The sequence below is a fragment of the Ixodes scapularis genome, unplaced genomic scaffold (genome assembly GCF_016920785.2).
Source record: "Ixodes scapularis isolate PalLabHiFi unplaced genomic scaffold, ASM1692078v2 PGA_scaffold10__122_contigs__length_95168666, whole genome shotgun sequence".
Taxonomy (NCBI): domain Eukaryota; kingdom Metazoa; phylum Arthropoda; class Arachnida; order Ixodida; family Ixodidae; genus Ixodes; species Ixodes scapularis.
Genome location: NW_024609836.1, coordinates 93844130 through 93870994, shown reverse-complemented (window position 1 = coordinate 93870994; position 26865 = coordinate 93844130). Strand labels below are relative to the sequence as shown.

Below are 26865 nucleotides of genomic sequence, written 5' to 3'. Positions count from 1 at the left end.
CACCACGCAGAAGTGAAACACGACCACACGTCGATACGATGCTCATCCAGATCGAAACCAGCGGGGGTGAGGGTTGAACTGACTGAACCCAGAATCCCTGGGTTCTGCAACGCGAGCTTTCGCTCCACGTGCACCGAGCTGGTGAGCGCTAGCCCACTCGGCCACTGATTCCCACACAGTGGTTCCCAGAGTGAGCTGGAAAACGCCGCCCCTGTGCATAGAAGCACATAGGAGTACATCAGTTCATCAACATGGAGTCTGGCCAGGGTGAGCGGGAAGTACGTCACGTGAAACCGCCATACAGGGCGAATTCATGAAACACCTGTTCACTTCCGGTAAGCTGCGTCTCGCCCGTCTCGTCATGTTGCAGCGTCATCGGCGCAACAAGTTTGACAACCCTGTACTTAGAATCCAACCTCGGAGCCAATCCGATCCAACATGGCGCTGCGCTTGAAATTAAGGGTGTCGTCGGACCTGCGTTGCTGTAATTTCAAGCATGCGAAGTAACAACCTGTTTTTAAGCATGCCTCTCGCGTGAAACCTGCAAAAAATGAGAAGGTCAATCGCTTAAACTAGCATACCGTTGATCCTTCGCTGTCTTATTTGACGTGGCAGTGAGATTCGCTCTTCGTGCGACTCTCGGCAGCAGACGCGAAATGACGCAGGGTGCTCCGTTGTTTCCGATCTCTTTGACCGAAGCGCCACAGACAACTGTGTCCTCCGCGGCCCGTGCGAGCCAGCCGTCGCTTTTTCCAGCGTACAGTGCACCACCCGCGGAGCCTCCGAATGGTGAGCCGAATCCGCCGAGCGGTGGATTTAAAGATCCTCCGTGGGCGCTTAGTGCTGCCTTTGGCGGACGTTGTTGTGGTCTCTGGTTCGCAAACTTGCGACTGCTCATGGCCAGTGAGGCCAGAAACATGATTTTAAACATCTTGCGACTGTTTAGGACCACTACGCCGGTCGTAAGAAGTCGCAAGCTGTTTAAAAACAGTCCGGTTGTAAGCAGTCGCAAGTGTGAACCAGCCTGCGACTGCTGCGTATATAGTTGTGCGTATAGTTTTACTCTTAAAACATTTTAAAGTATCTTACGACGAGATAACACACTGGCGTCACATATCGGGTAGCCGCAGAACATTTGGCATTTCCGTTCCCTTTCTTTCCCTTCCTTTTTGCGCATTATTCTTTCTTTTCAAAAACGTTTGGCAATGCTATAAACGACTATTTGTCAGTACATTTGATCACGCCAATACTGAAAAACCTTCGCTCTAGTGTAGTGCAGTTCCAGGACCACCTCATAGATGGCGCCAGCGTGCCAGTAAGTTTTCTCGACGTAAGAGATCACAAGAACTCGGTCGTAAGCAAATGCAAGTTTGTGAACGACTCTCCTGTAGAGAATGCTTTGAGCTATTCTAGGGTGAACTCGTATGCTAACCTTACCTGAAAGGTTCAAATATCAAGCCAAATTTCAAAAGCAAGTAAGCATCGAGACTGTTTTAATTGTGTAGGTTCAACTGCAGAGCGTGAAGTTGTTGATGAGTAGTGAGCGTTTGAACGTCGGAGCAATTAAGGAACAGCGACAACTCAGAAAATCATTGAAAATAGGTTCTCCTAAATCTCCTTTTGAGACGACTAGTGATTATCAGTCAATCAAATGTCATAAATGATGCCAGTGGCAACAGTATCTATTTTAGACTCGGGAGGGCCACAGGATGTGCAGAAGCTTTAAATATCTTGACTGCAACAAATGGCTTGAATTCTTCTAACTTCCCCTTTGGTGATCACGAAAAAGGCTTGAGGTACACCTGAGCACTTCTAATAAGTTGTGAATCTGAAAGCATACGTGCTGTTCCTCCGCTTCCTTATTTTGTCTGCGGCGTACTTGCGTCGACAATCGAGCACGCGCACTGTCCTCGCCGCGCTGACCTTGGGCGTGGAGCAATGGAGCCGCTGCCTCGCGAACACGCAGCGCCAGGGGGAGGCGCTATTGAAACTGACACGCACGGCTTCATATCATTGCCGTTTTGCATGGCTTTCTGCGTGGTTTCAAAGCTGGGATGCCTCGGATCGCGGCTTCGGGAATTTATCTGCCGTTTGGCGCGGCTGATGTTGTCAGCTCGCTCCATGGGACAGTTAATGCTTTCGCATTAGTGGTGGGATCTGAATCTAGCAAGGATAGCAGCCAATGTTATACTTTACACGTCATGGCTCGTTCTAGACATTCTGATCGCTCAGCCAAGGGAAATCTTAAACAGTATCATCATATACAGCCGTTACCACTATAAACAGCCAGAGCTAACACTCAACTGCTCTTATTATTTAAATAGTAATTTCAAAAGGCTTAAAGACCGACAACCAGTTCGTGCTTTCCACTTTCCTTCACTTCCTCCTCTCCTCCTTCAACCCTGTCCATTTTTACCTTTTTCCTTTTCCCATGTGTTGATTAGGATCTTCTGCCTTGCAGAATCTGAAGTCTGGTTGTCGGCCTTTAACCTTAATATGTATCTTACCCGCTGACATTAAAAATACTGGTTACGTAATGCAAGCCACTGCCTGATTCAAAGGATTTAGCCAACCAGTACATACATTCATCTATTCATGTTTGTTGTCCCCTGTTACAGCTGCTGCGGCTGAGGTACCCAGTTGGCTGTGCAACCCAAGCTATGATCCTGCTGTCGTGCTCCCAGAGAGGCAAGGACACCGTCCCTATCCGGGTATTTCTTTGCCAGGGCATCGACAAGTTGAAAAGTTGTCTTATGGATTTGGGTCCCCCATACCTCAAACAGGCTCTTGAGCCAGAGGGGTTCTGTGTAGTTGTAAAACAAAGTGGTCTCTAATATTATGGGGATGAACCGCTCAAAGAATGCTGACAAAGAAAGACAAGGACACTACAGGCAACTGCTGCGTCTCTTCTTCGTCCGCATTCTTTGAGTTGTTCATTCCGATTATGTGCAATGTTTACTGACTCGCCTAATTTGCCACCTTAGAATAGTGTCAATAGTCTCTAAAAAGTGGGGTAACAGGAGTTGGACATGTGCTCACTTTACTCGTTGGCCAAAGTGGCCGTAGAATTTTGTGTGTTTGAAGTTGAGAAATTGATTAACGGCAGCACAGAGAAAACTGAGTAGTAGCTGTTCTGTCTAAAGTTTTTTACGTGTTTGGTGTGGTTATGCCAGGCTAGGTTCACTAGATGTATCTGCTGATGGCTGTGTGGTTGTGCTGACTGGCAAGAAATCTTGCAGAGAGCCAGAGGAGGAGGAGGAAGAGGAGCAGGAGACCTTCACTGTGGTGGAAGAGGTGGTTTTGGATGCACCCAGGAAGAGGAAGAAGGCCAAGGAGCAGCCAGTGCAAACGCAGCAGGCTGCCACTCCCATCGTGCGGAGGTCGGTTGTCTGCCTCTGGCTGTGCTGTTCGTTCTCAAGCCAACTTTGTGTGCCGAAATCATGGTGTTCGAATGGCGTTTTACCATTCTTTACTGGCACAAACCCTGGGCCACTCTGAACTTTATATCATGTTGCTTTAAAGAGAAGCTGGAACGGTTTAAAAAAAAAAAGAAAAAGGGCTAATGCTTTTCTTTGGCGTAGTTTTTAGATAATCTTGTCCTGAAAACAACACTAAACACGAAAAAAAATTGAAAAGCATGCAGCCGCTCGTTGCTGCCTAACGTCATTGGTTGGTCGAGCTGTGATGTCATAAAATGACCTGGCGCGATTCTAATTGTACTTTTCGCACAACGATCAACAGGCAATCCTTACCTCTTTTTGTCTCCGCATCACGTAAGCTCCTCGTATTTGCTGATGTGCCTGCCCCTTCTGTAGAAAGATGCTCGGAACTGCCGGACTAGCAACCATTTACTGAAGATACACCTCCTCTTCCACACCGATTAGTTCCGGGATATGAAACTAATGGGTGTAGAAGAAGATCCTCACTCTCAGTAAATGGTTGCTAGTCCAGCAGTGTGTTTGTCCTCTTTTCTATCTCTCTCACTTTGTGTATCTCCCTGCGTTCAGCTGGCATCTTTCAGAAGCATGAATCATCGACTAGCTCAGTATCGACGACGCACAACGCTGGCTCTGGGAGCCAAGGAGCATGTGGGGGCAACCTTTTGTGACATCATGTTTTCCCCTTCTCCTTTTACTCCCCTCTCCCTGCTGCTGCAAAAGGGCGTGGTTTCAACGCAACTTCAAAGGCATCTTTTTAGTTAATATGGGCATGAAATAACCTACTTTTTGTGATATTCGCGATGCTTGAAGTTGGATTAAAAAGAATCGAGTGTTTTTAATCAAATTCAAAAGCACTTCAGCTTCCCTTTATCTCGGACTGGCACACAGAGATGAGGCAGTCCCTGTTTATCTGGCACGACCATACCAAGAACCAAGACGCAGAACAAAAACACTATGGTTCAGGGCATAAACAGTCTTGACCACGGTTTATGTTTGAGATGCCTGTCATGTCTGACTTTCTTTCGATTTTCTTTTTTTTTTTTCTTTTTGCATTATCACTGGTTTGGATGTTGTACTGGTCAGCTTGCTGTATGGTCTATTCTGGTTAGTGAACATCTTTACTGTTTTGGGCTCTTTCTGTAAGGTATAATTTTGCCTTACTGCCACAAGCAGGAAGGAAATGCCATGTAACTCTCAATTTCCCAAGTTTTTTTCTGCTATCAAAAAGTTTGTATTAATAGTGGATCGCTTCATCCTCTCATGTTTTTATAAAGAATGCTTCAACCTTTCTATCTGTGATTTGACAGGTCACCTTACAAATACCTATTTTCCCATTCTCTTTGTCAAGGTCTCCTAACCCAGCCATCTTTGGTCACGGCTCATCTTAATCACTCGTGCAAGATTGACCATTTCACTTTTGGCACTTCTTCATTTCTGTACTTTCTTTTCTTTGAAAAAATAATCTGTTAGAATGATCTCACTGACTGCATCATTACAAAATCTGACCCCTTTTTTTACTTTCCTCAATAAAAAGAATTGTGTTCGTTAGGTTTCATTCCTGTTAGCGCATTTAATTTTCTTGAAAAAGTTGCACACCTAATGTAGCAAATCATTTTCTTATTGTTGCTTCTTCTAGCAACATAAGCTCAGTTCGGTTGTGCATTGAGCCATTGAGGAATGCTGGAGAAGCCATGTTGAATTAACCTGAGACTGGGGTAGAGAAGAAACGTCAAAATGTAGAAAAGACAGAAAATAGAAAGGGCAACATCTCCAACTCGGATAACTTGTTTATTTAGTCCACCTCTTTGTATAGTCTCAATATCTTGGTCATCACCACCGACACAAAAGAATGATGTCTCTACAGTTAAACCGCCAGTCTCCATCACACAATGTAAGAATGTGGACAACCTTACAGATCGACACGATAAGGCAACATTCATCCTCCTTCAAACCTGTACAAAAGTATATCTTTCTCCTTCTATTTTAAACACAGTTCCCACATCTCATTAAAAGGATGCTCCCTCCACCTACTACCCTCAAAAAAACACTGAACAGCCTTCAGGCCAACTCACATAAAACAAACCCCCAAAAAACAGCAAACAAAAGTGTGTTTTAGAGCCATTTCATACAAACACAATCAGAAGGTTCCCAATTCGCACTTCAAAACACTCACAAAAGAAAATTACATTACATTGTCAACAAGCTTTTTGAATTACTTCCGAACTGTAGCAAAGCCTGAGTTATACAATTGCCTAGATATTTTATTCGCACCGTCTCCCTTACTACTCTCTTTACATCGTTCCTCTCTTTCTATATGATTTCATTCTGCGACCAGCGCAGTTGTTACGTTCATGGATATGTTTCTACAATTTTCGAGTTTTGTGCATTGTTCTTCCCATTTCTTATATGCTCGTTTAATCTGTCATTGATGCAGCATGACGTCCGTCCTATGTACTTAAGCCCACACTTCAATGGTATTTCATTCACAACACCAGTTTTGCAACATTCCGGTTTTTCCCAACGGGCCTTCTAGCACTTACTTTCACCTGTTTGAAATGGCATCAATTTACTTAACCTAACATCTGAATTAAAGACTGTGTCCACTCCAAACTGCCTTGCACATGCCTTCAGGTTGTGAGATATCTCATGAAAATGTGGAATTACAGCAAAGCAGTTCCTTGATTTCTAATCTCATTTTCTCCTGCCTTTGATAAACAATTCTAACTGCCGTTTGACAAAACTGCCATCATATCCTACACTAATCATCCTTTTCCACTGCCTTTCTACCGATTCAGTGATATGATGGACACACAACCTTTCTAACGCGCTCCTGACCAATGACTTTACAATCCCGGTCTTTACGGTCTCCAAATGGCAACTCATTCTTGGCAAAAGCAGTATTGAATTTCCGTTTCCGTATTCCCAACATAACCCTTGATTCACGTGAATATGTAAATCTAGAAAACTGCAGAACATCTTCCTCCGGTTTTTCCACTGTAAACTTCAATTCGGGAGCCGTTGACCTTATCACACCTGTGCTTTCTGATAGACCTTTCATAAACGTACATACCAGGATGTCATCTACATATCTTCTCACTATTGCCGTAGAATTTATCGTTTTGTGTTGGTGGTGATGACCTTGAGGTTCAGACTATATAAAGAGGTGAACTAAATAAACGAGTCAGCTGAGTTTGAGACGTAGTCCTGTCTATTTTCTGTCTCTTCTACATTATGATATTTCTTCTCTACACTAGTCTCAGGTTGATTCAGCATGGTTAATATTCACCAGCTCTCCTGCACCCTTATCATACTTTCACTGGAAAAGGTTTCGGGTCGTTTGTGATGTATCTGATGTTCGCTGCAGGAAGTTCCGGTTCCTCCTGGGTCCGTGGGGGGAAGACCGCTTTTTTATAGACCCTGTGCCGGACCGATCCAACCTGGCCATGAACGGCCTCCCTCCGACCCAGCTGGCAGTCTACCCCAAGGGCTGGCGCTGCGACCTGCTGCCCCGAGAACGGTGGGACCCTGCTGCTAGCCCTTTGGCCTCAACTCCATTCAGAGATTGCTGTATTTGGCTTTCGGTCGTCGACACAAGAATTCCTCAGATTTTCGCCACCGTGTGCAAAGGTGGCAGCGATAGCTGTTATTGCACGTATGGAGCGCACATGGTGAATTTTATGCCGTAAGACGAGCCAGAAAAGTTGGTGCCTCCGCATAGAAGGCTTGAGCTTTCACTGAATGTGCAAGGAGGTGACAAACTTGGCAAAGTCAACCGCGTCCGCGGATGACCGAATTATTGATAAATGTAGGTATCTCGTGGCGCCATCTCTCGATATGCGCTGCAAGCAGACGACAGAGTGCGTCGTCTGCTAGGTGCGCCTGTCGGGCGATGTCGCCACAAGTTACGTTCATCGCTAATTCGGTCGTCCGTGAACATCTCCACCGTTTACTGTGGAAAGATTGTGGGTCTCATTTTTTTTTATAAAAAGAGAACTATGCCTCGAAACTTCACAATGTAAAACTGACTACCTCAATGCAGATTCGGGCTTTCTATGTGCTAGCACCAATCTTTCTTGCGGTTCTTTTTACAGTGTCAGATCCACTGTGTCAGACTCACTATAATAACACACACTTCAATGCCTATCCACTCCTTCTTTACTCGTTCACATGCAACACAGCCTTGTGGTCACTGAAGTGTGTAGGAAAGGGAACACACTCTCACACGAATCAACGTCCCAGCCTAAGACTGAATCAAGACAGGTACCGCTACAAGTGGCGAATTGCTTTACATTCGGTAGTACACGGAAATCGAGTTCCATGGTGAGGAATGTCTGGTGACGTCCCTCACCAACTGTAGAAGTAGAAGACACTGCCGCCTGGCAAGTGCTTGAGTTGCATGCGCAGCCGAGGCACGGCGGAGGGTGTGAAACGGGTGCTGGCGGTCAGCCAAGGTTGGCGGCTATAGTAGTGCGTGAGAGCGCATCCAAGTGACACGCGGTGTGCTAAGCTGCCCCGACTTGTCCGGCAGGGTGGCTCGCAAGAAGGTCGTGCGCTTCTGGCAGGCGTCCAAGACCTGCGCGTCGGGCGTGGCCCGTGCGAGCGTGCCCTTTGCGGCCGGCCAGGAGTACGTGCCCCTGGAAGGGGGCCAGGCCTCGAGAAACCCCGCCGCGACCGGGAAGTGCGTCGTAGACCCCCTGGGGGTCATGGACGCGGCCACCCGTAACTACATCCAAGGTGGGCCCCTCCCTTTTTTGCCTCGGGGGACCGGTGGAATACTTTTTTGCCTCGGGGGGCTCTGTTTCTGTAGGTGGTTGAAAGGCTAGCAATCGGCTGGCTCGCTTGGTTTCAGTAGAGTAGACATGATTATGTCGGGCATTGAAGTGAGTGTGAAACGGGAGCTGACAGCGAGTTTTTCGTCTGGGTGACACCAGGTCCACCTCATGATGTCATCTCCAGAAGCGACTATTGGCTACTGCAGCTTTTTTGTTTGTGCTACTCCCGTTGCTTACAGTCCCTCTGTGTTCGACCTCCAGCAAGCTCAACAAAGTAAATTATTTTACAGCGGAGCTGTTAAGGGCTAATTTCCCCAGGATCGTGTCCGGTACCATACAAATGTCGACATCCGTGGCCGACACAACACTCTGGTTGCCGCCGTCGCTCATAGATGGCGGTAGCTGTCCAGAGTGTTGTGTTTGCCGGTTGTCTGCTTACCGCCGTCGCTCATAGAAGGCGGCAACATTTCTTCGAAGGAAGAAGAGCGGCAACGGAACGAGCAGCAATGTCCGCAGCAGCGCAAATGGTTTCACAATTGCCGCGAGGCCCCTATCGCCTAAAGTTCTACTGCGTTGAGCGCTTCAGATTTTCTTGCGAAAGAGCAGATCGCTCGCCTAGAAAGCCACCGCCGAGAACAGAAGCTACAGCTCCGCTGCTCTTCCTTCACCAAAGTGAAAATGCTAAAAGTTTTTTTTTTTTCATAAATATTTTCTTGTTTGTTTCGGTAATTTAAGAAGCAGGGCCTTTTTGCCGGCGATAAATGGTAAGTTAAGGAGGAAAAAGAGTGTGAGCCCTATAAATACACAGATTTCTGTCCCATGCTTCAAGAATGTGAAGTGTTCCTGCTTCACCTTCTTTCACGACCAGGTTGAAAAAAAGCATTTAAGGCCCCTTTAGAATGATACAAAGCATTGAATAAACTAGTGACAAAGATCCGCACTGATTGTGGGGCAGTGGCAGTAAACAAGTAACGTGTCCCAGCAGAAATCAATTTATCAAGAGCTTGACCTCCCGAGCCATTTCGACGTCTTCTCTCCCTCTATTTTTAACGTAAAACATTCTTTGGGCTAGGTGTTCGGCATTGCGTGAAGCCCAGGTAAAAAAATGGCCGCGAGGCTCAACACTGATTGGTTGATGGGCAAGCGAGGAGGAGCTCGACAACCTCTGTGCACTGAGGGAGAGCAGCTCGAGAGTGTGGAAAGCTCTGGAAGATTGCCAGGTTTATCGGCCCGATTAGTGCAAGTGTACACATGGTACGCATTAAACTATCCGCTGAACAGTGTTGTAGACGCAGGCGTCTAGCATCTCGAAACTCGGAGCATTCCTAAACATTTGATGCTAGAATGCTTCACATATGCAACACGATTGCGTAGCAATTTGCCTTAAAATTTTGTCTTGTCCCGTTTCTTTGGGTACGATTCTTTTGTGTGCATTAAGAGGGTAAGGGGAATCGATGTTGCCTGTCCAGGGAAGGGCAAGGAGGAGAAGGAGGAGGAGGAGGTGCTGTCCCAGCTGTGCCCCGAGGCCCTGGCGAGACACGCGGAGCTGCAGGAGCGGCTGCGCCTGGTGCCCGGGGACGAGCAGGCCTGGCTGGACCTGGTGGCCTTCCAGGAGGAGTATGTGGCGGCACTAGAGGAGGCCTCGGGCATACACAGGACCCACGGGTGAGCGAGGACGGCACTAATCGTGTTGCGTGTTTGTTTAGACGGCGGGAGGTTAGTCTGCCCCAGTGGACATCCGGTGTCTCTGCTGTAAATGAGAAGTTTAGCTGGCACGGTACAGCCGCTAGCTTGGGATCTTTAACGCGCATCACGCGGCGGGGACACACGGTCGTATGCTGGTACGGCACTCATTCAGATCCCTAGGGAAAACTGGACGAAAAGACTGGGCTGTCTAAGGACCGTCCTATCACTGAGCAATGCCTCTACATAAATATGCTCTATAGCCGTGCCGTGAATGCCCGAGCCAGAGCTTAAGCCGTGCCAGAGAATAGAGGTGTGGGTGTCTATCTGGTGAACAGATGGTTTGACTAGCATGTGTTCTCAAAAGTGCAAGGACCACCCCAACTTTTGTAGAAGCTGTTGTGGTGCAGTCTTTATCTGACGTCGGGACTGCAGTCTTTTCGTTGTTATTCGTCGGCGCACCCGAGCTGTACTGCAGCGCGTGGTTGTTGAGGACCGCTCACGGCGGCGTCTCTGTTTCAGACGAGCCCGGGCGATAAGGGACAAGAAGCTAGCAGTGTTGGAGCAGGCGCTACTTCGCACCCACGGCTGCGTCTCTTTGCACCTGCTCAAGATTCAGGTGAGTGGCCGCGTCCTACCGTTGCCTGGTGCTGTCAGCCATCGTCGCTGCCGGCCAGCACAGATCAGAGAAGGAGCCGAAGGAACTGAAGAGGTGACCATAAAGGTGTGGAGGAATGCTGTTGATCTGGAAAGAGATGTGTGTGTCACCGCCTGTGCTTTTTTTTTTTTTTTTTCTTTTTTACATTTGTAAGAGAACAGCACTGATAGATAATGGACCACTTTTGCCCCTATTCTGTCCCAGAAGTTGGGAACCAAGGAAAGCCACAGGGTTAAAGATGAACTTCAAATCTTTCAAACGATAAGAGCATTCATTTTTTCTTTTGTTTGTCTAGACCTTTGTAGCCACCCTCTTCAGAAGTGATGAAGAGCGATACTGGAAACGTGGGGAAGCCGGCAAACGCGTTGGCGAATACTTTGGCGTCATGCCTAGTCGGGCACTTTGTCAATCACAAGGAGTCTCATGAGCAAATTTATTGTTTGGTGCATACGTGCGTGCATCCGTGCGTGGCGTGCTATCAACGCGGGTTGAGGTGGCGTTGTTGCGTGGCCTGGACGGCACCATGAACACGGAGCTCGAAATGGGGCGCTTTACAAACGTCTATTTGCGGCTTTCTAGCAGACCTTTATTTACCCGTTGGCTTTGTCTCAAACATTGCGCAACTTTACCAACCGCAGTCATTACGTTCTGAAAGAAAGAGCAGGTTCGTGGTGATCTTATTTCGGTGGAGACGGACTTTGATTTTACACAGCGCGGTTACATTCCAGGATATGGGCAGTGATGTGATTGCTGCGCCAATTGCGCCAAACTGCGCCAAGGAGCTAACCCTGCTACATCCTGCTACATTTTGCCAAAATATGGGTAATCTGCGCCAAGGTTGCGCCAAAGGACCATTTTGGTCGCCTTTCAAAACTGAAACTAAACTGACAACCGTAATTGAGCATGCGTGAGCTAGGTAGCGCAAGCGGCCGCCCAACACAGCGCATACTGCATCAACCGTCTATCCGGTCTTGCATGGCTTTTCCCGCCGTCTCGCGTTTCGTCCCAAGAATCTCGTTTCGCGTCTTTTTAAAAACATTTCAACGATAGACGTGGGCGTGTGCGAGGACGCTCCGACGTTAGTGTGCCGGGTGCCGGACATGCCGTCATGCTGTGAAACAAAACCACGTTTTTGCGCGGTGAGAGTTACTTTGTGAGCTGAAGCGCTCGCGCGACCACAGTCGCCTTGGTCGCGCTACGTCGTGTGTTGCCGTCCCCGCATCGCTGCAGATATGGCGCTTTCTAAACTGAAACGCATCAACATTCCTGTTGTTGTTTAAATCAGACGCTGCTACAAAAATCCCTATTTAACTCAAAGACTGCTTGGCTCAGTATTGATTATTTAGGTTTCTTTCGGCGGGCTTTCTTTCGAGAGGGACCCCGGTACGTGAAAAATCTGCCGTGACAGAAAGTTGGTGAAGTGAGCTAAAGCAAAGAAGATAATATCTGCACGCTGAACCCGCACAGCGCGCTTATTTGTTATGAGTTCAGTCGTTGCACGAAGCGTTCCAAGAACTTTTTGACCCTGGCTCGCGATGTCATACACCGATGCGCCCAGGTTCTTTTTTTCTGTGTGTTTAGCCTGTACCTCGCCTGCCGGTCTGGCAAGCACGCGCCGCTGGACTGTTTATAGCCATGTGCTGGACAGTTACATTTTGCATACTATTTTGGGAATCAGTTGGCGACGTAGTGGAGTGGCATGGCTTTGGTTTCAATTGAGCAGCCGTTGCCTCCGCGCGCGCGACGAAGCACGTGCAATTGCAAGCCTGCCGAAGTTGACCTCACATGCATGTGAACATGATTGCACGACAGAGGCACTATCCGGAATGTTCGCAATCCATTGTTTTACGTTTGCTTACCTTTTATAAAAATCTGGCGCATCGGGAGCCACTAAAACGTTGGCAAGTATTTTTTCGGAATTGCTCGGCAACGCTTACAGCACTGTATACTTGCGAGATGTCTCAGCAGTAAAAACACAAGCAGCGAGTTCCATCACAACACGTCACAACACAACACAAAGTGCCCTTGGTTTGTCCAGCACTTGGAAAACAAATATTTATTTTTCTAAGAATATCTGCTCCAAAAGCCACTTTTTCTGCACCGAAACACTGTTTTGGCTGCGCCAAAGGCCGCCTTTTCTGCTCCAAAACACTGTTTTTGCTGCTCCAAAAGGTGCTCCAAAATGGCTTAGGCCAATCACATCACTGTATGGGGCGTTTACTTACCTCGGCGATCTCTGATTGGGTTACTGCTTGTGTTATCTTTCCGATTCTTTTTTTAACAAACTTTTTCTATGCAAACTGATGTTTCATTTTATTATCACCATTGTTTTCTTTTCACACGCATGTAGTCCGACTTCAGGGTCTTGCAAACCAAGGAGGAAATGCGTAAGCAAAGTGCAGTGTTTTTACCTCCTTCGTTTTACTTTGTCAGGAACGTCCTCCAACCGTAAGGTCTGATGCCGCATCATTCGGGTAGGATGATTGTCTGCGGATCGCAGTGTCCACGTTGGGATATTTGTAAAGGTGGGCAATCACTCTGTGATTATTTGGAAATCAACATTCGTCCGAAAAGTGAAGTGGGCGATGACTCGGGATTTTACGTTATATTGAATACTGCCAAATATGGCAAATTCAAAATTTAAAAGAAACTGGCTTTGGCCGTCTTTTGCAAGCAGCATTTTTGGTGTTTCACTGTATGAGCGTAGGCAACGGCGACTGTGGCACCATCGCTTTTGCCTTTTCTCGATTGTCTGCGCCGCCGAGCCGACTGCGAGTTGAGAACTGCTCGAATTGTCGCGCATGTCGGACCGCCGCTTGCAAACCGTCGGGTCTGCGTCGGAGTTAAATCCGCCGAGTCATCGGGGAGGTGGGCGACTCAGTATGGTGTGCCCTCCGCGCAGGTTCTGCTGGAGCTGGGAGAGGAGGCGCGCGCATCCCAGGCCTGGGAGGAACTCCTGCGCCTGCAGCCGGGCAACTGGCGCCTGTGGCTGGAGCGTGCCCGCTTCCTCCAGGCGGAGACGACCCTGTCGGGGTTCGAAGTGGCTGCCGCGGGTCACGCCTACCTCCGGGCCCTGGCCTGCTTCAGGGACATGCAGGAGGGACGGCGGTCCTCCTCCCTCGCCCCCGAGGACATTGAGCGGCACCTCGTCGGTGAGCACCACAACCAGAGTGGAAAATGACAATCGAGATGATTGAAATTGTCATTGAAATCGCGCCGATTTTACTGCGACGATTTAAATCAAACTTTTCCCACCGAAATGATTCCAAATATATTTATTTACTCATTCTCTATCATTCTGTCTATCGAAGAAAGAATCAAAAATGAGCGGAAGCTGTTCTTGCAGTCCTCGCATATATAAGCTGAAAAGTGGCATCTGTTTCAATTTGATGAAGTACTACATCAATATAGCTTTGCACTTACGTTTGTTATATGCAGGCAAGACAGAGGGATATCCAGCTTGCCTTTGTTGTGGATTAAAAATTTTAAGTGAAACGCGTGCCGAGATGCGAGCTCAGAAGGCTCGGAACATCGCCAGCGGGCGTGTCACATCCGAAAGGATTAACTGTCGAGCCAGTCTTTCACACACGCTGAATAAGACACATTTCCACTGCCAACTAGGAGCGAAACATTTTAGGCATGAAACACATAAATCCATCAAAACGGCAACTCAACACCATCAGAAACTAAACAAAACAAAACCACAAAACGGCTACCAGTGCGACGGCTGCATTGAAGGAGGACGTCGAAATAATAAAGCCACTATTTTGACGTTTTACGACAGTGACGTCGCAGATGTCGAAATAATTTTTTAGGTATTTTGACGGTGGACATCAAGATAGTCATTACCTTTTGTTATGGCAGCCCCGTTGAACGTGCTTGAGCTCCGCGGGTGTTGCTTCTCCGCAGTGCATCGGTGCTCGATAAGAAGCGCACTCGACGGGGTAGCTGGAACAAAAAGTATAAATTACACGAAAACACCATTCGAGTTAAGTGGCTTATAAGTACATTAGAAACCTAGCAGAACAAGCAAAATTTTGAAATTGGTTTGAATTAACCAAAATTATGAAATATCCAAGTTTGAATTATTGCGAGCCTACTCTTTTGCCCAACATGGACGGACATTAGGAGACACGCTCCAGACACCATAGTATATCACTCCACGATGCTTCAGTCGCAGCCGTGCGTCGCAGCATCCATGCCCCTACAAGACCCGATTCTCCCGTGTGTTTCAGAGGTGTGTCGCCAGTATGCGGTGTTCCTGTGCCAGTGTGGCCAGTGGGAGCGTGCGGTGGGGCTCCTCCAGGCACTGCTGGAGCTGAGCCTGCGCCGGCCACCCCGGGTGGAGTCCCTTCCCCTGGACCAGTGGCTCACCCTGCTGGAACCCTTCTGGGACAGTGGGGCGCCCCGCTTTGGAGAGTCCGATTCCCAGGGCTGGGCGCACCTCATGGAGCAGCCAGAGCGCCTGCTCGCCCAGCAGTCCAGCAAGGGTCGGCTTTCTCCCCCAATCTATACGGGACATCCGCTCGGTAGCTGGCGTTACCGCGTGGTGCCCAATTGTTGCATCTGGTTCATGTATCGATAGCTCGATTATTATCAGTTCATTTATGGCATCATCTGCTGCAATGTGACGTCCAGGCATTTCAAAGTTAGACATATTGTTGTATCAGTCTACTAGCTTCCTGATCTACCATCGTAAACCGGAGACACGGAAAAATAAAAAAAAACGGACAAAACAACAACAAGATTTTTGTTGTTGTTGTTTTGTCCGTTTTTTTTTATTTTTCCGTGTCTCCGGTTTACGATGGAAGTTCTTCACCAGCTCGCCTGTGCTTTTACCCTTTTTTCCTGATCTACCTGGATTTTAAGGAATCAATCTGTTTTCATTTTGTTATCTCCATAGAACCAACTAATGGCAATTGGATTTGCCTTTTTGAATGCTTATCTGTCATGTTTTCTAGTCTTTCAACTAGCAATTACAAGTTGTCGCCAGCTCCATGGCTGTGTTTATGTTTCTTGTTTTGCCTTTTAAACAAACCTGGAAGGGATAGAGACAGGAAGTCATTGGTTGAAGAGCACTGTCTAGGAGTGCTTTACAGTGACGCTGTATGTTTTCCAACGAAGTTAGATGCTTCAGAAGCAAGAAGCAGTTTAGTTCCGCTGGCAAAGCATAGACTGTTATTGGATATTTTTGGGAAGACGCGTCACTTTTGAATTCAGGTAAAACCTCTCGATGTAAATTAATGATATAATGAGGATACGAATTTAATAAGGCATAATTGAAGCATGAGGTACTGGTATTTTAGTGAAGAAACATGCATAACGACCTAGTGAATCGTGTGTTCTGAAAAAGTCTGACTTTACTATAATGGAGGTTCCACCCTACGTCCTCTGCCCTGCAGCTTCAAAAGAAGCTGCCACACCTTGGCACCGTCACCGGTTAAGAAAGTAGGAGTGGTTATCTTTTTCTGGTTCCCGTTATTCCCTTTCTTTCAATGCTTAGAACAGCTGCCTGTCACCGACAGAAATTGTTACTATAGTCACTCACGGAATAAGAACAGCAAGGCATGTTTTTCGAATGTCAGGCCTCCAGCACATACTTCGTGCCTTCTTTTAGCTGCGCGCGCGCGTGTTCGAGGTGCACGAGACGATGAAGCATTGCCGAAGTTATCAAGGTTGTGCCAGAGGTGGGGCAACCGAGTCGCCTCTCTGTCATTCTTACATTGTTAACGAACATAGCAGCGTTGTCGGCACTGGTTGCTGACATCCTCTTGCAGACGACTTGTTCACCGCTTGCTGACATCCTCTTGCAGACGATGAAGCGGTGTCCGAGCCGACAGTGGGCGAAGGCCAGGACTTGCGCGAGGCCTGGCTCTCCCTCGAGTGCCACAGGGAGCGGCACCACTGGCTGCCGTACCGTCCGGACCTGTCGTCCGGCGACGAGGGCTGCGACGACCCCGAGCGCATGGTGATGCTCGAGGACCTGACGAGTGCCCTGTTCCGGCTACGCCTCCCGGCCTCCCAGATGCACCTGCTCAGGGCTACCGTCGACGTTCTGCTCGGTCAGAACTGCCCCTTTGCGTCTTCGGGGTGTTTCTGAGTGCCATTAGGGTGAAAAAAAAGCATGTATAAATAAACTGACGAATGGAGTGCATCGAAACGTTTCTCGGATATCTTTAGGTGGTGAATTCACCATACTTGAATATCATGAGTATGGGTTTCAGGAAAACAAGTTAAGCATAAAAAGTATGTTTTTTTTCCTATGTACAAGGAGGAAAACTGTAAAAACCGTCTGGTGTATGCTGCTGCTCACAGATGGTACCACACGTGCTCGGATTTGCTGGATCTGCTTTCAGCTGTTCGTCTCGAAAAAGCTCTCACGTTTTTCCTTTATGTTGTGCCATTTGTGAGTAGCGGTGCAACCAGACCGTTTTTACCATTTTCATTCCTGTGCATAGGAAAAGAAATTTTTTTTTTAGGCTGAAAGATTTTTTTAAAAGCTCGCACTTAAGGAATTTGAATACGATAAGTGCGCCACCTAAAGACACTTTTCTGAAAATTTTTATGGCACTTCATTGGTTTGTTTATATTTAATTGTTTTATGCTTGAATACCACTCGGAAACACCCTGTATAACACCTATAAGACAAGGTCCACCACCACCTGCCTTGCGGTGCAGGTGGTGGTGGGGGTGCGGACAGCTCTCTGGTGGAGGCGGACTGCTTCCAGCGGCTGCCAGGGGTGGACTTGACCATGGCGAGGCGCTTCAGGGACTCTCTGGGATTCCCCTCGGGCTGGAGCCAGCGTGCCGGGACCACCGACTTCGTCCATCGTCTGCTCGCCCAGTCCCAGGCAGGTGGCGTGCTCTCTGTTATTGGCGTAAATGCCGTTTGGCCGTTGTGACGGGACCATGCCAAGAACGTGACGGGACAGTGCTGTAATTGTTTGGGTCCTCTGGTATAGTATAGTGTTGTATGGTGTTGTAGGTTAATTAAGAATGGCAGCTGTCCACTCCTTCCACTTTTACAGAGCAAATGTGGGAGAGGAGGAAACTGCTTGGTTATGGTGGGAGGGGCTTGTCCTTCTCTTTTTAAGCTGCAACAGATACGAAAAACATGATGACACCAGCGGGAATCGTTGGTGGTGGCACTCCTTGAGGCAGAGTTTAGGAATGGCAGCCATCTTTTTCTAAACTGGTCGTATCTTTGGGGTCCCCAGTTTGGATCCTTCAGTCTGTGCGTGCATAAAAGCGTTCTGAAAGAAAAATGGCTCTATGTTTCATGAAGCAGACTTGTTATTGTCTTCAGCTTTTTGTTCTGTTGGACTGTCAGGCAAGACTGCATCAATAATGGTTAAACCGAAGTGGCCGTTTGCCTTTGAGTGGCTTGTTTAAGGCATTTACAGTAGAACCTCTCTGTTGTATCTCCACTTTTTTCAGGAACAAGTTTTGCCAGAGTGGTATCTTTACGTTTATCAGTATCCCAAATCGATGTGTACCAGTACATATTGCAAACATCCTTCAGCTTTGCTTCACTCTGTTTTAAACAACTTAAAATAGCTCACGCAAACATTTCACCTTGTAGTAACAAATACATAGCGTACCACTCCCATTTAGAAGATTTTGTGCCCTCAAAAAATATTTTTGAAACCCTCAATTCGTGAAGTTTGCAAAAAATATCAAGCCCACAAAAATAAAGGCATTTCTTTATATTTTAATTTTTGTTGTGACTTGCTTTGATTAAAAGATTCCAGTTGCCTTGCAAAAAAGATTCCATATGAAGAGGACTTTTTTTCGTTATTTACTGACTCAAACATGTATTTATTATTTGAAAAACCCAGGAGATGAGGGAGCACACGAAAAGAAGGGGGAGAAACTCAACATCGTTGTTTGATATGGTGTTGTGTTTGTCCCCCTTTTTGACTCCCCTTGTCTTCAAGGTTTTCCGGTGTGTTTGCTTGTTTGTTTATTGATTCATCTTAGAACAGTAAGGCAGCTGCAGTCAGGCGTTACGCCCATACCAGGGGGCCTGCAGTACCTCTATGCCTGCGGGGACATCAGAACCCCAAGCTCTGGTTTGAATTATTAGTGGGTAACTGTAAAATTAGCTGCCTTACTGTTCGAATGCGTTCGCACAATGAGTGTTCGCACAGTGAGCGTTCGCACAGTGCGTGTTTGCACAGGGAGCATTTGCACAGTCAGCGTTCGCACAGTGAGTGTTCGCACAGTGAGCATTCACACAGGTAGCATTTGCACAGTGAGCTTGGCGCTCTGGCGTACCCACCCACCCGCATGCTCTCGTGTTCTCCCCTCCCTCAGTTTCTACCCTTATTTTGAATGCTGCTACATGCTGAACTGTAGCAGCCTCGTTGTTCAAACGGATCCTCTCCCCTCGTGCGATTTGTGAGCAGGAGCTGTTCTCCAAGGAGCCGCTCCTGTGGGACGAGCACAGCCTGCTGTGGATGAAGGTGTTCCGCCGTGCGGACGACTGGACCGCCCGGCAGCGCAAGAAGGCAGCCAAGGCTCTGCTCTCGGAGCCCCGCAGGGAGCGCCATCTGGACCTGTGGACCGAGTACGGGCAGCTGCTGCTCGACATGGACCTTTCGCAGGAGGCCGCCACGCTCTACGAGAGGGCTCTGGACACGGTCAGCCCGACTTCCACACCTCGCTGAGCGGCTCCACGTTTGGACTGTAGTGTAGTGTAAAGGCTGGTTCACACATTCGCATTTTAGTGGGCTTATGTGGTTTTACATAATCATTCATGACGAGAGAAAACACTGGCGTCATCTTTCAGGGAGCCATGGAACACTTCTGGTACACGTATAAGTATAACTGGACCGAAGCTAGTGACTTGTTCCTGACTGGAGGTCCGCTCGTCTCCTGCCTCCCTCCTTTCCCTTCGCCCCAAAATAAAGAAACTGATAAGGTCTTCGTGTTCTCGCGAGATCAAATTTGTGTACTATGCATGAGAAATTTTTTGCTTTTAATGTCAGAAGCGCAACTTTAGTGAAGAGGTGAAGGAAATACATTAATGCATTTTTTTGGTTTACTGTTTGTCCCTCGGGGCACAGAGGCATTACGGAGGGGAGAGAAAGATAAAAGCGCAACAAACTTAATGCAATAGCAACGACAGAAAAATACCTAAACAATAGGGAACTGGTGATTATCAAGAGTTGCACATAAAATGAAAGATGTTTACAATTTTCTGTAATGCCGAATGAGAGTGCAGCTCCAGAGGAGGAAATGGGGAGGGCATGGAGAGGAGAATATGCCCCTTCTCCTCCTCCTTTTCCCTCCCCACTCCTGAGCCTCCTTCCCTCTTCCTCCTCCTTTCTGCTCCACTCTTCCTGCCGCTGAATTTGTTCATGGGTGATGTGACACGAAGTTGTGACATCCTTTTCCTCGCTAAATTTAACGGAGAAACTGAATTGGTGTTGCGGCCCTGTTTTCTCAATTTCCCCTCTAAATTTAGCGGGACAATTTCACTGCTAAGTTTTTCCATAATGTAATGCATATTTACGCCTGGTTTCTTTATTCCCGTAACGCAGCACGCGTGTTTACGCCGACAGTGACGCCGCTCAACCCGGAAACGGGCACCTAAAAGCTGTGCTCTAAAAGGAGTGTAATCGACGACTGATGTTAGCTATATAGGTTCCAGTTCTAGGAATAAATGATGCAAGAAATGATTTAGAGTGGCAAAACGGAACATTGTCTTTGTGATGATGTTCAAGGCGTCATCTAGCTGTTTCAACATCCCAATGCTGGAACTCTACGCTGCAGGTGTGGCAGCCCGAGGTACTCTCCGAGTGCCGCGGTGACCGCTGGCGTCTCTTGTCTGCCTACCTGGACCTCTGTCTCGGCGAGCACGGCACGTCGACCACTCGGGAGCGTGCCCTCCTCGTTCTCTCGTGTGCCGGGGGAAGCCTCCGCATCTCGGAGGCCCTGAAGGGTCCCCTGCGTCCCAGCGCCCTGGTCAGGGCAGTGGCCACCCTCGACGTTCAAGTGGCAGACCCGGAGTGCTCTTCAGGTGCACTCAGGGCGGCGCTCTGGGGCAAGGCCCTCACTGCCGGGTTCAAGGCTGCGGCGGCTCTCGCTCGGCAGTGGCTGGAGCGGGCACGGGACAATGCGTGAGTCGGGGAGGTGTGGTTTTAGGGTGCAACAGAATCAGCACGGACAAGAAACTTTCGGTATTTCCTAGACTTTTTAAACTGCCGAAATATAGGGGTCAAAAGTTGGATACTATACTTTGTTTCACTTTAAGCGCAAGTGTGGTGAAAAGTGCAAGAAAATAAATTGTTAAACGGAAAATAGAATAAAGAATTAAAAATAAAAATAAAAAAGGGACTGACAACAGGCCTCTTTTTATTTTTTTACTTCAGATTTTTATTTTATTTTTCATTTAATTTATATTTGTAAGTTCTTCTGTTTAACTTTGACTTTTATTCAGTCATTTTTAAGTGTATTATCTGGATATCTAGCTTTCTTGTGCCTAGCCTTGATTATTCTTGTAAACTATAATGCAACTTTTTTTTTCTACACTTAACTCTTCTTTCTCGCGTGACTTTTTTCACTATTAGATTTTTATTTTTATCATCCTATGGTTGCTGTGTCTGCACACCTTACTTCTGCCTACATATCAACGGAAGCATTTGTAAACCATTACCACTTTTTATATATATATATATATATATATATATATATATATATATATATATATATATATATTAAATTGGTGCTGACCGTCTTACATACTCACCAAGTGTGTAGGGTTGATTAGTCTATGTTTAAGAGCTTGAAAGTTGGCTTGCAGGCATTTAGTTCTCTTTATTCACCATTTTGTCATTGTAATTGTCTATTATCCCCCTCCTCCCCGATCAATCGGGTCCCCCATCACTTCCGCTGATCCAGAAGAAAACCCCGCAACATCAGTGGTTGAGAACCACTGGTCTAAGTCGTCTAGGGGCAGTCTAAAAAGCTAGAATAATGGTGGGGATAAGAGAGCAAGCTCACCAAGTCGAGCGCCACTGACTTCGTGAATCGAAAGCGACGTACAAGGACCAACTTGTTAAGATCGATTCTCCGCTTTCTGCTTAATACTTTTGCCGACGTTCGTTTCTCCTGGTGTTGAGAAGCTACGTAATGGTTTGGTGGTTCGGCTTAACACAGAGTGGACAGACGGACTTTTGGAAAGAGTTTATTGGGCCTGGCGGTGGCTGACTGTATGCAGGAAGGGGCTGGAAGAGGCGCATGAGGCGTATGTGCGCCTCTGCACCCACGAGGTGTCCCAGGGTGGCTCCCAGAGGGCGCTGCGTGCGGCCTTGCACCAGGCTCTTCAGGAGGTGCCGCGCTCTGCCAGTCTCCTGTGGCACTGGGCGAGTCTGCAGGCCGGAGCATTGGGAGCACTCAGCACTCGCAGGCAAGTGCACCCGTAACGGGAAAAAGAAAATGCCGGAAGTCTTTTCACATTCTTCTCACCTTTTTTTTTTTTCTCTTTGCTGGTGTTAGGCTGCAGTGGTTGCAAGCACTGACTTCAAAGCCAAAATGTATCAAAATGCATGAGGCTACATTTTTATATTTGCTCTACTGCCATTTTTTTCGGGGGGGTTGGGGGCAGTCAAGCGGTTGCTAACAGCTTTTTCCCGTTGTTTCCATCAACGTTAATTTTGTTGAAAAATAAAGGAGTTATTATTATTATCTTCATCATCATTATTATTATTCATTTTTCAGACATACTGCTGGCTCACATTTGAGAGCCATAGCAGGTGTAGGTGGTATTTAAGATATATACACAGACAAAAAAAGACATATTTTAAAGTAGCTTATGCAGAACTTAGTGAACGACCTAAAGTATACTTAAACAAAATTGAAAAGATTGCATTCCAGGACAAAGCACATATGTTTCCTGAAAAAAATGGCACTTTCATCAAGGAACTTAGGAATAATTCTACTACTACTACCACTACTACTACACTACTGCTACTACTACTGCTGCTGCTGCTGCTACTACTACTAATATTATTGTGATTGTTGATATTATTTGTTTTCTTATGAATTCCAGAAAGGGCTGAATTCATTAAATTTGACTAATTGAAAAGACTTGCCTTAAGCAAACAGCGCTCTCTTGGGAAAAATGGAATATAAGATGACACAAAGTATTATATGGATGAAAAACCCTTCCAACCTGCAACAAACTGTCTGTTGGAAATCGGAAGATTGTCTCGTGTATTTTGTTCTTTCGTGTAGCTTTTTTTTTCTTCCGATATATCTGAATGTTTTTCTGCATGCAAATAAAATTTGTATGAGACTCTCATCAATTAGGGGTGACAAATGTAGTAATGTGCAACAGCCGAATCCCACGAAACAAGGGCTGCAAAAGTGAGACATTTCGTGATGCCATTTCCTTTCGTGATGCAGGTTGCTAGACGGGCTGGTTCAGAAGCAGCACTGCCCCCTGGCCTGGCTGGTGGCCCTCTGCTTTGAGCTAGCCAGAGCGCAGCAACTGGACACTCACAGGGCAGCCGGTAAGCCTGTCCTCTGCCAGGGAACAAAACTATCGTCGGGAAGGCCCGTGTATGGTTGCAGCACTCTATGAAGCTTTGTACCCTTGCGCATGCTTTTTATTTTTTAGTTCAAAATACTATCACTTCCTCGTGGGACTTGGATAGGAGAGGGCATATACTCGGTCTTGGACAAGGTACTTTTAAAGAGTAATTTGTTACAGTTACAGTTACTTTCAGAAAAAAGTAGCGAAGCTACTGTTACAGTTACTACAACAAAAGAGTAACTCGTTACAGTTACTTTTAAAAAGTAACGACGTTAGTTTTCTATAACACAAAAAATTTTGGAAGGATTAGAAAACACCCCTCGCCAAGTTTTATTGCATAAAATTAAAAAGTATGCATTTTACTTCATATTGTAACTTAGCAGCAGTTGCTTCTCAAAATTAGTGTCTGAAAGTTTCTCTCGTTTGATGGCCCTGTGTGTATTGTCGTTTCACGGTCGATTCACCCGATTAAAAAGTGTTTGCGTGGAAAAAAGAAAAACCACAACATAGTGCTTCAAGATACTAAGATGTAGGTGTTCAGTCACAAAGTACAATTGCGTGCGTAAAGATACCTAGATTTGTTTCATCAGATCTACACGTGGCTATATTCAGGTCGTGACTTGCGAGGAAGAATCTATTCACAAGTTTGTGCAAGGTCAACTGGACACTCGAAATGTCGGAACAGACAATTTGGAAAGCAGGGTTGGGCAGTATCGCGATACAAATGTATGGCGATAGTATTTTAGAAATACATTTCTTATCTGTATTTCTGTATCGCGATACATTGTTTTCACCAGTATTTTATTCCTATATCGAAATACATTTGGAATGTTTCTTTGTATCGCGATACAATCAGGGTAAAATGTATTGCGATACATCTCTTGAGAAATACTCCCCCCCCCCCTCCCCCCAAAAAAAAAATCCGAACGTGTGTATTTTTTTTTTTTTTACTTCTGAGATCAAGGAGGTGCTGGGGCATTGTTGGTACTTCAATTGGATGAGTTGGAAGGAGCACGTTTTAAGAGTGTTTCTGCCTGACCAGCAGTTGGTGGTGTCACCCCTTGGGTGCTCAACAGAGCTGCGGAGTGACTTACCGCTTGTGCCCGTTGCAGGTGCCTCTTTCACGCTGCCCCATCTTTGCAACCACCTGAGGCGTGTTCTGGAACGGGCCTTAGAGTCCGTGTCCCACCGTCGCTGCCCCCTGCTGTGGAGGCTGTACGTCCATCTCGAAGTGAGTACTCCTTCCCCGCAACATTAAGCAAAATTTTTTGCCTATCGTTAGGTCCACGGCCGCAAGTTAGTTGTCGGCGATGCATGCCGAAAGTTCGGTGGTATGGTGCGTTGTACGCTTTTACAGGTGCCGCTATGGCGCCTAGACAACGTCTTTGACTGGTGTGTTTGGTGTCCAATAGACCTCTTGCTATATTACCCAAGCATCAAGGAGAATGCAGGGATTGGTGTTCCACGCGCTGCATGTGCTGGCCTCAGCAGTAGTAACTTTTCTAAAGAAAATACTTAAAACAAATGGCACCTTGCACGTGCGTTTGTCAACGCTTTATTTTGGTTATTTTCTTCGAATCTTTTATACGAAGAAGGCGTGCGCGTATGGCGCGTGGAACACCAGTTCCTGCATTCTCCTTGATGCTTGGGTAATATAGCAATAGGTCTATCCTGCCGATACAACGAAAGAGGTCTCGAAATGGCGACAAATTACGTCGCGGGAACTAGCGTCTCGTGTCGTCGGATGTCCCGATCCTGGAAGTTGATCGTACGAGTTCTGGCACAAAAGGGGAACGAACGCAAGCGTCACTGTTGTTGCGACATCCCAACTCGTGGGTGCTGAAGCTTCTGTAGGCTGTCAAGCTGGCGAGCTACCTATACAGAACAGGCATCCGCTGCATCCACGTCTGTTGCTGCGCCATTGCCAGGATTGCAACAGGCAACAAACAACTCACCGGATAGAAATCAAAGGACCACAAATGAGGACGCCATAAACACGCCGGTCGGAGGCGTGTTGCAGACACCATAGTGTCGCCGTCAAGGTGGCAGCCAGGGCGTTTGGTGCGGCACGCTCACGCGAGATGCTCTCTCGACCAGATGCGGTTTGGGACCAGGGACTCTGCCAAGGCCATCTTCTACCGGGCCCTGCAGAACTGCCCATGGGCCAAGGCAAGTGCCACTCACTGCCTCTGGGCACTGGTTGCATTTGGTGTTGCGACGTGCAGTCTGTGCCAGCCCCGTTTCGTGTTCAGGTTTGGGAAAACGAGGGACGAGGAGTGCTTTTAGCTAGCGCACATGTCTCTGGTCTCCCAAGCAGGACCAGTAGTGGTCTAGGGTGACTACCAACCTGGAAAGCCTGGAATTGTCAGGGAATTTCAAAGCATCTGGAATTGTCAGGGTCGGGGAGAAAGACTAACGCCGGAGGCGCAGTGGCACGTGGCAAAGTGGGAGTGTGCAGCAAGTGGTAGCATGGACGGCCTTTGTGCCAATTGACAGTTGCCCCGAGGCATCGCTGGGCAGCGTGAGCCACTACTCGATTCACCGGATTAAATGGGAGTAGCTTGAACAGCCGCTGCAGTGCCATCCTCTGCATTTCTTCTTCGTAATGGTCGGGAGAATTTAATAAAAATATTCGGGGAAAACCTGGGAAAGTGAGGGAATTTGAGAGGCGTGATTTGGTAGGCACCCCGTGGTCCCTTTTTTTAAATTATTACTGAGGGCAATGATGGTAGTGATGACAAATGGGTGAACATAAGTCGAAGTGAATCTTGGTAGCCAGCTTGCTACGACCCTTGAGGCAAGCCAGCTCGTTCTAAGCGTGCAGCTCCTTGACAAGTCGCCCGAACGTGCAGACGCTGTACATGGACGGCGTGCACCATTTCCCGGAGTGCCTACAGGAGGTGGCCGACATGTTGCTAGAGAAAGGAATCCGGCTGCGGGCGCCACTCGAGGAGGTTCAGCTGCTCTTGGACCACCCGGACGAGGCGCCCCCCAGCTGATCTCCTGGTAGACCGACGGGGACCGTGTCACGCGTTTCCAACACTCCATTTGCGGGTCTCTTGTCCTTGGCATAATGGCGTATCATCCGTCATATATTTAAAAACAAGATTGTTAAGAAAACAAAAATGTATTTTCTCCCTTTGTTGCACTATAGACCAATTGTGGAAATCGTTGGTTCAGGAGGTTCTGGGCCGGCTTCCTAGAATCGGCGTCTTAGCCGAGGCTGTGTGAAAGAAAGCAATGCCAAAGTTAGCGCACGAGCAAAGTGGCACGTGAGGTTGAGTCTCGAGCGCTCTTGCGCCCACGCTTGCAGGCTTTCTTCCACACAGCGAGGGGTCCTCAAACCATCTGCTGGAACGCATGTTGTTCTTGATCAATAGTTGAGGAACTCCTCCCAGTCATTGATGCCGTAAAGCAGAACAAAAGCCTGCAGACCTTGTAAACCAGAATGCACATACTGTGTAACTATAGGTGTCCCAAGCGGACCTTCCGCTGTAGAACTCTCCAGAAGAATTGCCACCTGTACATAGAAAGCTCACACTTTCACTGAATGTGAACGGGCAGGTCATTTTTACCGTGTGAAATTTCAAGGCGTAGTTCTCTTTCCGTAAAAAATTAGAATGAAAAACTAAGACCAGGGATTTCGGGCTGTATAAGAATGAAAGACGTTTACAAATCCTTGTAATACGAAATTGGAGCGCAGCTCTTGAGAAGGCGGAGGGGAGGGTATGCCCCTCCTCTGTACCTCTCCTCCTCCTTTATTCTCTCTTC

At 47.3% G+C, this 26865-nt stretch overlaps 1 protein-coding gene across 2 annotated transcripts; it reads left to right on the top strand.

The window, feature by feature from the left end:
• Window positions 1-402: 402 nt before the first annotated feature.
• LOC8025441 (nuclear exosome regulator NRDE2) lies at window positions 403-26232 on the top strand. 2 transcript variants are annotated; one of them, XM_029979210.4, is made up of 18 exons: window positions 403-789; window positions 2619-2688; window positions 3240-3380; window positions 6805-6957; window positions 7969-8174; window positions 9682-9877; window positions 10418-10514; window positions 13456-13705; window positions 14789-15043; window positions 16367-16615; window positions 17232-17404; window positions 18962-19195; window positions 20331-20677; window positions 21778-21966; window positions 22965-23071; window positions 24207-24325; window positions 25192-25263; window positions 25947-26232. In XM_029979210.4, exons 1-18 carry the CDS (start codon window positions 657-659, stop codon window positions 26091-26093), a joined length of 3138 nt encoding a protein of 1045 aa, XP_029835070.2. In that variant the 5' UTR covers window positions 403-656; the 3' UTR covers window positions 26094-26232. The 2 variants fall into 2 exon arrangements, with proteins under 2 accessions (XP_029835070.2, XP_029835071.2); XM_029979211.4 differs by lacking the exon at window positions 25192-25263 and having other exon boundaries at window positions 426-789; window positions 25947-26220.
• Window positions 26233-26865: the final 633 nt, after the last annotated feature.